The sequence below is a fragment of the Gadus chalcogrammus genome, chromosome 12 (assembly GCF_026213295.1).
Source record: "Gadus chalcogrammus isolate NIFS_2021 chromosome 12, NIFS_Gcha_1.0, whole genome shotgun sequence".
Lineage (NCBI taxonomy): Eukaryota > Metazoa > Chordata > Actinopteri > Gadiformes > Gadidae > Gadus > Gadus chalcogrammus.
The window spans coordinates 12,726,976-12,738,155 of NC_079423.1; the positions used below are offsets into that span (position 1 = coordinate 12,726,976).

An 11,180-nucleotide genomic window follows, 5' to 3' on the forward strand; every position below is an offset into this window, starting at 1 on the left:
GAGACCTCACATTAATATAAACCTTATTGAATTTTCAGCAACTGATCTTTGATTAGGTTGAACTCATTTAAGTATTGGAATGTTTGTTGAAAAACTTGAGAAATTGAGAAACCTCATAACAAAAGACTTTAATTTCAAAAGACACCGTTGCAAATGAGTTAAAAAATTAAATACAGATTGTATTTGAAGTCATTCTCACCGCAAAAGGAGAGAGGGCTGAATCCTGCCTATGAAAAGCTTACTTGAGGAATCGCTTTTATACAAAACAAACCTAAACTGAATGTTCATAGCATTCATATCCTGCAGAAACCTTGCACGTCTTATCTTCAATATCGTTCTATGGCAATTGGAAACCCACTTCAACAAACATGTTTTCTTGAGATCAATGACATATGAACAGCCATAAGGCTGCTTGATTGACCCCTCACATTACACCGACTTAATGTCTGCATTGTAACAGTTTAAGTTATCACTGACAAGTAGATGTTTGCTATATAAAACCAAGGACAAACAAACGATAGTTACAAAAAAACAATTCAACAAAACATCGGCGTATGACCCCAGGTAAAGGTACTTATGAGTCCAGGTAAAGACATGAATTAAACATGTGTTTTTTGCTATGATGGCATCCATACATGATCTGGTTGGGGAAGGAGGCGGGTTAATAAATCAAGGGCACTTCCTGTCCACACACTGTTTTCCTCCTTCCTCATACTCCTGTTTAGAGATCCACATCTGCTGGAAGGTTCCCTGGAAGAACAGATCAGCGATGTGAGTGTAATTCAATAAGGCATTATATTTTTCAGGTAATAATATCTGTCATCTGTTCTTACTCACAATTGCAGTCCTTAAGGACAACACAGGCTTAACACTTAATGAGAGACCCAGACCCAAGTAAAACTACTTGAAAGTCTGTGGATGTTCAATGCTGACGATTTATATTACCCATCATAGGAATCTGACGTTAGATTACCAATCTCAAGTCTGATGACAGACAAGCCTAAATCTGGGAGATTGGGTTGTTTATTTTGCCTTATATTTGTTTGAACAATCAGGTTGGTGGCATACAAACTTGATCAGCACAAGTTTACAGGGAAAAAAAGTGTAAACGTTTGAAATCCACACCATGTAGACTGGCCAATAGAGAAATACAATTATCAAAATCATTTTAATCAGATATATCTACTTGCTCGAAAGCGTATCTCTTTGGTGTTAAATCACTAACTAAACAGGAAAATAGGCATAACAGAACCATAGGCCCTGTGCCATCTCCCCCAGAATGACCATGACACCAATAAGCCCATAAAGATCCAACATCAACTTACTAGAGATGCCAGGATGGAGCCTCCTATCCAGGCACTGAAGCGACGCTCCACCGTTGTGTTATTGGCTATGAGCTTCAGCCTCATGCTCTGCAGACAGAACACATAACATCTTAGCATAGAATAAGACACATTGGCCGAGAGTGAAGAAGAGTGGCCTTTTGTCCGGTTGTTTTCATTAAGAAAGCACAAAATAGCCTAAGAAAAGTTAAAGCAACGAAGAATGGTGAGTAAATACAAAATCATATATACATACATTTTTTCTATAAATCAAGTTAGTAGTAATATTCCGATGAAAAAGGACATTTGCAATACGTCTAACAGTAAGGTGGCTCTTTATGACGAAGAGGAAGGACGCCATCTCATGGCTTGTTCAACTTACAGGAGGAGTCTTCTGGGACAATTCCCTGTTGAGTCGGTCTGTGAAACCCTGGATAAGTGTGTTTCCCCCCGTCACCACCACGCTGCCGTACAGACCCTGACACACACACACACACACACACACACACACACACACACACACAAATCCAATCAAGTTATAAGCCAATAAGGGCTAGACACATCAATACAGGAGGTCCAGACACATCAATACATTGACGCATTCTTAGTAACAAGGAAACCCATGATAATTCTGATATTTGTTTGGTGCTCACCGGTCGAATGTCTATGTCACACATGCCCACGCTGGTGGTCACCACGTGACCCACACCCAGCATGGTGTTCCCAGAGAGACCCTGGGGAATACACACACAGCATTATAATTGATGACTGCATGGCTATTGATGAGGTCAGAGGTCACTTGAATACGATTTGTTAAGAAAGTGTCTTGGCTTCTTTGTAGGCAACAGGTCCGTACGTCCTCAGGAGGTCCAGAGTAACGTGCAAATTACCGTAATCACGGCAGACAATTTCAGCGATTTAAATTGATACACTTCACTTTTTGATATCGTTTGCTCATCTCTTGAGATGCACACATTAAAGTGTGTTGAATACTTGACCATAGCTTGCCTACATAAATAACACACAAACACACACACCTTTGCATTGGAGGGGTCAAACAGTCCCTCTGGGATCTTTAGCCTCTCTGCCCCAAAGTCACAGTTGTACCCGTTGGGCAGCTCATAGTGTATTGTGGGCATCTGGGCTGCGACCCTAGGAAAACAATACAGAACCGCAAGTTTAGACTTACGCTTTTACATGAAGTAAAAATCAAGTATGACAACGAGAAGAGGCAGGTTCTCTTAACTGTTCATCATATGGCGAGTCCGACACCTGGAGCACAGCAGCCTGGTAGTCCTGGATCACAGTCTGCGGGCCAGGAGACAGATAAACGTTACATGGCGAACTCGAGATGTGCAGTTCTGGTCACTCCGAAGATGGCAGTACCAGCACAGCCAATAAAAATGATCTGGGATGAAATGCACCGATGATTTAATTCCCGTCTCTCTCTACTAATTCTAAGCGTAATCATACAAATATACACGATATTTATGCAGTAATTATTTACGCTACTTGATTTCTTACGTATACGCTAAAACACAGTATTTCGCTTCTTAAACCCTCCTCTCCAGTTGGTCTTTGCTCTCCCCAAAGATAAAGCGTATGCTCCAGAGAGAACACAGAGCGAACAACAGGCCCAGGCGACGCTGGAGAATGCTGCTGCTGCTGCTGCTGCTGCTTACATTACACATGTAATTGTGCCAGGAGCGTGTGACTTGAGGTAGCTTCTCCTTCTTCTTCCAGCTGGCGGGGGATCCCTCACGCACAGCGTCCTGCGAGGACAAACAGCAGGGTTGGCAGACGGCTGTTGATGTTTACAATAGACGCTTTGTGCCAAGATCAGCTTGTTCTTTTAACCATCGGCAAATCAAGTGGGCCAGTGCCACAGTACTCACCGTCCCACATTATTGTGTCCTGTACTTGGTAAACGCCACAATAACAAATTAGCAATAACTAATTAATAATGTGATGCGTATTGAAAATATTTAAATAGTTGCTAAAGCTTAAGTTTATGGTTTGGATACATTTTTATGCCAACTATCAGTTAAACACATGGTGCATTTAGGGAAGCATGAAATATGCATCACCGTCCAAAAAAAACATTTTAGGTTCAACTTAGATATCCAAGTAAGTATTCTCTCACAGAATGTTTTTTTTGGATCAACAATGTTCCTATTTATATTGACGATGCAATGGCAGTTACACAACACAGATCAAAGTATGAATGAATATATTTAACATGATATGACTGAAATTATACACAAAACACAAATAAACATTGCGCAAAAGAATATGGCACCAAAACACGATCACCACTGTGTAGGTCTACGGACACTTAAATAACACAAGGGCCACAATGACCATCAAAATGGCGTACTTACAGACCACCCCCACCACCGAGTGTAGAAAGACTCCAAGAAGGAAAAGAAATGTATGAAATGAGTGGGTTTTGACTTACTTTAGCAGGTCTCACCTTTGAGGCAATCATGTAAGGAGGGACTATTTCAACATTTAACTCCTGAAATAGCTCTCTACATTGCATGCTCATAAAGTCCCCCGCCAGGGGCGACTTGACGATGCCTGAAAAATAAGAGAAAAAAGGAGAATTTATGGTTATTCCTGTCAGAACCCAATCATAAAACAATGTTTACACCTATTTAAAAGACTTGATTAATCACGATTTAAGCAGAGCAACGGAATTTTCTTCAGTTTGCACTTCACTCCTTACACCTTTTTGACTTTCCCGTTATGAATAACCCCAGCTCCCCCCATATCATATTGTGATCCTTTAATGTGACCGCAGCTTTCCTCTGCTCCCATCCTGTGTGTCTCCGTAGTTCCGGCTCATATGATGCTGTCGCAGAAAGCCTAGCTCCTGAGGTCAGTGCAGTAATGCTGTGGCTCACTGAAACGTCTCCTTTCTGAAGTCCTCTGCCCAGTGTAAGGGGATGAGGATTTCAGTGTTGTGGAAGGGGGGAATTAAGTATGCAAGGGTTCTCATTGCCTCTTCCTATTCCGCAGTTGACTCAAGGGGATGTAACTAACTGAGGAGGCACTGAGTGGTGCGCTCTATTACTAATGCAATAATCAAGTAATTGAATCATCATTTAACATAAATGTATTGATCAGAAAAAAATAAAAGATAGATCTATCTATCTATCTATCTATCTATCTATCTATCTATCTATCTATCTATCTATCTATCTATCTATCTATCTATCTATCTATCTATCTATCTATCTATCTATCTATCTATCTATCTATCTATCTATCTATCTATCTATCTATCTATCTATCTATCTATCTATCTATCTATCTATCTATCTATCTATCTATCTATCTATCTATCTATCTATCTATCTATCTATCTATCTATCTATCTATCTATCTATCTATCTATCTATCTATCTATCTATCTATCCACCCACCCACACACACACACACACACACACACACACACACACACACACACACACACACACACACACACACACACACACACACACACACACACACACACACACACACACACACACACACACACACACACACACACACACACACACACACACACACACACACACTCTAGATATTATCTATACACAGAGCCTTGGACACATTTTAATAATAAAAGATTGTCTGGTGTACCAATTTAGATTATATCTTCAGTAGCATTTTAAAGCTCTTTGTTCTGCAGTCAAAGAAACTGGTGAGGAATGAGTTGAATAACCAGCAGCACTCAACAATACTGGGTGATTCAGCTCAGCTCCCATAATATATTTTATAAAGAGATAGGTCTTGCTCACCTTGCTGAAGGACATAACCGTCATGCACTGGAATTGCTGTGGTGTGTGTGGCTCCACTGTCCAGGACCAAGCCTGTCGATCGCCCGTTGGCAAAGCTGAGACACCGGAGTTAAGGCCATATTTCATAGTAGTGACACGGATACGAAAAACCTAATCAAATCATGTCAAAAAGTCAACTCAGTAAATAATACTCATTGATAAATCCAGCAGCTTGGTAGAATAAAGTAAAAGGTTAACCAGGCTGCCACGGTACTCGTGGTAGGATTATGGTATTGTGAAAGCGCAGCGGTAAGGTTGTGACGGATACGAGGACAGCACTGCCGTTTTGCAGAGAAAGAAGGCCGGAATGTTGTAATGCTCAAACATCAGCTCTGTCAACTTCTCCCGCTTCGCTCGCGTGTTCCACTGCACACACAAACAAAGTAGCACATAAGTCCCACCGCAACAGGTACTACCACATAACACAGTGTATTGTGACAGGACAATGGTTAAGATACTGATTAGAACGATAGATATGACAGAAGATATGGGTCAAAATGTAATCTGATTGAGTCTTCTATATTGGCTAGAAAACTGACCTGCATTACGATATCCAGTGTTTTGCTTGTGAACATTACAGGATTATGCAAATAAAGTGATACTAAACGTTATGACTGAGTACTTAATCCAGACTCACCGATGCTTCTGACATGAGCACCGGGTGCAGGCTTGGCTCAGACTTGAAGTGCATCTTGTAGGTGTGATCTAGAATGGCCTGGAAGCTGTCCCAGTCCTCGACTAGAGACAGGGAAAAGAAAGAAAGGATAATACATGATTATTTAATGAGGATTTTATCATGTAGTCCGACCGAGCCTAATTTGAGGTTGGTAATAGTTCCTTGATGGTCATGTGTATTTTATTTTCCCATACTACCCCTATGATGTGGAAACTGAAACTGGGATTTGATTGAAGCCCTCATTGCAAAAACGTGATGTGCACGTGACTCCTGAGGTTAAGATGGGGAAGTGGGCCACTGATATGCCAGTCGATGCGTGACCTATTCTCATTGAACACTGATGCCAGCACCACACACAAGCAACACCAAGTCCCCCCTCCTTCACCTCACACTTACAGGCCTGGCGAAGGGGGCTTAGGTGACATCACAACATTGTCTGTCTCCCATCACACTTCCTGGGTCAGATGGTGTAGGCGGGGGGAAATAGAGCAGCGACAGTCTTTTTTTGGGATAGTAATTTGACAGCCGCGGGTGCTTCTGTTTCCAGGTCAGTTCTCTAAGGGTGCCCGGAGTCCCATGGTGGCGTTCTATTGCAATTAAGATCGGTGTCATACTCGTCTCTAAATAGCCCACAGCCAGGCTCCTGTGGACCACTTTCTGATTAGAAGCATCCGCTAGGTCAGCATGGAGGGAGAGTGTACCCGCTTCAGTGCCACCACTTCCACTGATCTCTTCACAGTGGCCGGCGCCCGTCCGCCAGCCAGACAGTCTTTTGAGATGTAAATTGAACTTTTTATCGTCTTAAATTCCTTTATTTCTTTGTTGTTGTTCGTTGGCTACTGATGTGTGGTGCTCTTACGCCTCAATTACCAATCAGGGATGTATGCCAAACCCATCTATTTAACTATCCATCTCTATCTACCGTTAAGTCGATAGAAAATTACATACATATACTAAATATTGGATGGTGATTGCACAATGTTCAAAGTGTGCATGAAAATTAGGTATGTGCACATATTTTGGATATCAAACACTGAACAGAACAACCTGAGATGCACAGGCCCATCATTTAATAGCCACCACAAATGACTTTACATCCGGAAAAACAAGACTCTCTAAATCAATGAATGACAGCATGCCTCAAAGGCTCACAATCACGCTTTTAAAACCAAGCTGGTGTCTTTTTAGTAGTTTCTAAGCCGTGAGTTCTCTCCTAATGTTCTGGTTGTTTAAGTTTTTGTAACAGCCACACAAAAAGAAAACACTCACTCATGCCGTTCTTGAGAGGAGACATGACCTCCATGTTTTCCCTGGGCACCCGGAGCTGGTTGGTGTCGATGAAGTAGGTGGTGCCGCTCGGCTTGGTCTTCTCCCCGTCCGTCTCCATGGGAGTGCTGCCATCCTCCCGGTCCAGAGTCACCCCGATCACCGTGGGGAAATCCGCCTGCACCCGACATGAGGATAGAGGATCATGTGAGCATGGCTCATGCCTACATAATAGGGCTGGGCGATTAATCGAATTACAATCTCGATTTCGATTTTAGCGTCAAACGATCACAAAACTAATATAAATCGAGTTTTAGACTTTTATTTTATTTATTTATTTTTTTTATTAAATGTTTTATAGAAAGTGCAGAAGAACAGCTGGATACATATCTGTACATTATTTTAGATTTGAAATTTCTCTTTTTGGCCAATTTGTGTATTTTTTTAAGGCGAAATTAGTTTCATAGTTCTCAGATACAAAGTGCTTTTGAGAGACATACTGAATAAATACATCATGTTTTCAAACTCAAAAATAATCGTTTGAATAATCGTGATGTCAATATTGACCTATGTCGTGATTTTTTTTAATCGAGCAGCCCTTCTACATAAGATGATAAATGTATGTATGTATGTATGTATGTATGTATGTATGTATGTATGTATGTATGTATGTATGTATGTATGTATGTATGTATGTATGTATGTATGTATGTATGTATGTATGTATGCATGTCTGCATGTATGTATCCTGGCTCACAGCTTTGCAAGCAGGTTCGGTTCATAATGGTAGATCATACGAGGTAAATATAAACAGCAAAAAATTATCACAAATAAGCTTGGAGCCCTGTGGTTTGGGCAATGGTGTATTAGTAAGAAGTGTAGAGAGGTTTGAGAAAAATACCAAATTTTTCCAGTAATCTCAAATATCGAGTATTTGATCTGCTTACTAAGCATTCCGACTTTGCTTTGTTCATCATCACTTGTGATCCACAAATAAAAGTGTGCCTTGGGTGTGCCAAACATGCGTCATCGTTATGCGGTTGGATTGGCGCAATTACTGCCTCAACCGTTGTAAGTATGGTTTAATTAACACCTCATTAACTTAAAAATCAACAAAACACATGTATACAAAGTAAACTCCAGTTAACATTCCATAACCGTCGAATGGTGTGCATCACAAACATCATAGGAAAAACTGTCTGAGGGGGGAATAAGAAGGCAGGTTATTTAAATGTAAAGACCCAAAAAATATTCATATTCATAGGCACAGAGAAATTAAATGCAACTCAATTCACTAAAACTTGATATATCTGGATGATCTCTAGAGTGATAGACCTAATTTCTTGACACCAATGGCCATCCCCAAGGATAATAAAATAACGATACACAGTGGAAGATGAGATATATAGTAAAGCAGGTCAGATCCACTTACCTTTGGACAATCTTCTCCTGCATAGCCAGCTCTCACCGAATACGAGCCAATGTCGAACACCAAAGCCCCCACCTCATCTGCAGGCAGATGGCACAATTCTTGTGAGTTCTACTCATCAAAACGGCAGAATAAATGACGCAGGTAGTCGTGTGATTAGTGTGCCGAACGAATGGATAAATTATTATTGTTATTAATGACACAAAACATTAAATGGGTGAATAATGATGCGAGGATTCAGATTTAAAACAATCACCACCAATCGTCACCCACCATTCTATTTAATCAACGTTCAACTTGGATAGTGTATACACACACACACGCATGACAGTTTAGTCTGGTTACATGAAGACGTCAATCGGTGATGAGAAACCAGGGTTTGTGACTGTAGTGTTCCTGAGTCGCTTTGCAGTATCAACATATTGATGACAAAGTTGTATTGGTTGATAAAACCTGTTGCTCCAACATTTAATTAGTTAACGGTAAAGAATCGTGATGTGTACCTATTAGTTGAAAATGGGTTTGACATACAGAAGATTGCCTTTGTGTATGAGATCTACCAAAACATTATGGATTGTTTTGAGGAGCAAAAAGCCCGGGGCCAAAATACAATAAGGACGTAATAAGTATAAGATAGGTGTATATACGTTTTAGATCGATGCACAAACATGTTAAATGCCTTTCAAACGTGCAGAATAGTCATACGCTCCCTTTCTCTATATAACGTTACGCGTTAGCAACAACGGCATTGTTGCGCCACAGCGTTCATTCATTTGCTAGCTAGCGGTTCCAGCTAGCGTTAGCTGACTGTATTGTGATCTTAACTACAATTACACCATATTGTGCAGATCTAAAACTTTACAATTATCACAACTGCTTTCATATGGCCTGGAATATATAAAATTACTTGAAAATATATCAAACTGCATTGCCTCGACTGTGAACACGGCCAGCTTTACTAGCTAGCTATAGCATGCTAGCAAGCCTCTTGCAGAAGGGAACAACGTGGCTCCGTTTTTCCTTTTAGTTTTACTGGAATAAAATCACTCACCGCCTCCATACACTCCGCCACTCATCCTCTGATCTTTTTACAATAAAATTGATACGCGGCTTCGGTTGATAATAACGTGGAATCACAACCGCTAAACGGTTAATCACAACAAAAGGTACATTAGCTTGGATCAACCTATCCGGCGGCAGAGTACGTCAGGCCAGCTATCCAATCAGAACGTCGGGAATCACTACGGTCGTTTTTTCTTCATGACGTAAACTCAAGCGTTTCTAAGTATATCAGCAGAGAACATGCAGCAGGCCTGCATATCTCTCACTCGGTAGGCATTTTTGCAGTTGGCATTAAAAATGATAGACAATGGTATATGAACCAGTTAAGAGTATCGATATTGCATATTTAGTTTACGAAAGTATTTAGCCAGTAAATGTTCACATATTAATTCAGATGAAGCAACCAGCTCTTCTCTTATGATTTCCACTGTGAACTCTGTACACATACCCACTTTGAGAATGTAAATTAATAATAAAAGGCATAAGTCAACAATGAAAATGAGTTTTGGTAAGACTACAGTAAAGCCTGGTAATGGAAACTTCTGGCCTAATGCACCACAAGTGATTTATAACCCATAAATATGTGCATTGGTCTATAACTACAGACTTTACCACACGCACACCGCTTGATGGCATATACTTTCATTAGATAATAATAGGATAATGATAAGGGCTAAAAGTGTCTGTAGACATTTGGAACAAATTAGGCTTATACATGTACAATAAGGAGCCTTATCAGGATTGCCTCGAATGAGTTGTTGAGTAGGCCATGATTAATCTGCCTGATTCAACTTGCATAGCAATACCGGTATTCTTGTCCATTGTATTTATGTTCTCACTCTCTTTTTCTCATTTTCCGAGCTTCCTGGAAGTCACACTACTGCCTAGTTGCTAACCAAAGGGTATCATGTCTGGGTGCCCTTTGTTTCCCCTTCCAGGAGTCGTCTGGTGTCTGGCCCACCCTCAGTTGCTGTCTTTGGGTGGTTTAAACCACCACACGATGCCCCACTCTTCTGCCACTCCCATACAAAAAGTAGAAGAAGAGAAGGAAAGAAAGGAGGAGGAGAAAGATCCCTGGCATCCATCATTGACAGCTTGCGGTGTGTAGGGGAGTGGGAGTGTGTAGCGTACCGCGAGGAGCGGTAAGTGTGGCAGGTTTGAAAGGTGGCGTGTGGGATATTGGCCATGGTTCTGGCAACATGTTCCCGGGAACCCCCTGGGCTTAGGATCTCCTGGGGCCCTCCTACAGCGTGGTGGCTTGTGGTTGGCAGTTTGTGTCCCTGTGCCATGTTTCATCATCAGTGCTTCTTCTTCAGTCCACCTCTACCTCCGACATGCTGTTATATTATCGTTACAATAGAACAACGTTGTCCCTTGTACCATCATGGTCGCTGGCAAAATGTATGCAGCTCAGAGTTTCTTCCCCAAAGGACATTATATGATTGTTTGATTCAATTAGATCACATCATGCTTGTTCAATTCACACCAAATAGTTAGAAAATATTTATTGATATTTTATTAAGGATTATTTTCAAGTACTGTGTTCTCTTATGCTGTGTTGTGTTAATAGGATGACGCTT

At 41.0% G+C, this 11,180-nt stretch overlaps 1 protein-coding gene across 2 annotated transcripts; it reads right to left on the reverse strand.

The window, feature by feature from the left end:
* Positions 1 to 94: 94 nt before the first annotated feature.
* Positions 95 to 9,761, reverse strand: actl6a (actin-like 6A). 2 transcript variants are annotated; one of them, XM_056603239.1, is made up of 14 exons: positions 9,590 to 9,761; positions 8,542 to 8,618; positions 7,113 to 7,287; positions 5,805 to 5,905; positions 5,436 to 5,533; positions 5,129 to 5,223; positions 3,796 to 3,902; positions 3,005 to 3,094; positions 2,569 to 2,630; positions 2,360 to 2,474; positions 1,976 to 2,056; positions 1,705 to 1,800; positions 1,326 to 1,412; positions 95 to 750 (listed from the first exon to the last, which is right to left on the reverse strand). In XM_056603239.1, the coding sequence occupies exons 1-14, from the start codon at positions 9,612 to 9,614 to the stop codon at positions 670 to 672; spliced, it is 1,290 nt and encodes a 429-aa protein (XP_056459214.1). In that variant the 5' UTR covers positions 9,615 to 9,761; the 3' UTR covers positions 95 to 669. The 2 variants fall into 2 exon arrangements, with proteins under 2 accessions (XP_056459214.1, XP_056459213.1); XM_056603238.1 differs by having other exon boundaries at positions 3,781 to 3,902; positions 9,590 to 9,760.
* Positions 9,762 to 11,180: the final 1,419 nt, after the last annotated feature.

Coding starts and splice junctions, on each gene's coding strand:
- actl6a (XM_056603238.1), bottom strand. CDS start 9,614: ATGAGTGGCGGAGTGTATGGAGGCG. Junction 2,631..3,004: donor GGCACAATTACATGTGTAAT/GTAAGCAGCAGC, acceptor CCTGGCCCGCAG/ACTGTGATCCAGGACTACCA. Junction 2,475..2,568: donor GACTCGCCATATGATGAACA/GTTAAGAGAACC, acceptor TTGTTTTCCTAG/GGTCGCAGCCCAGATGCCCA.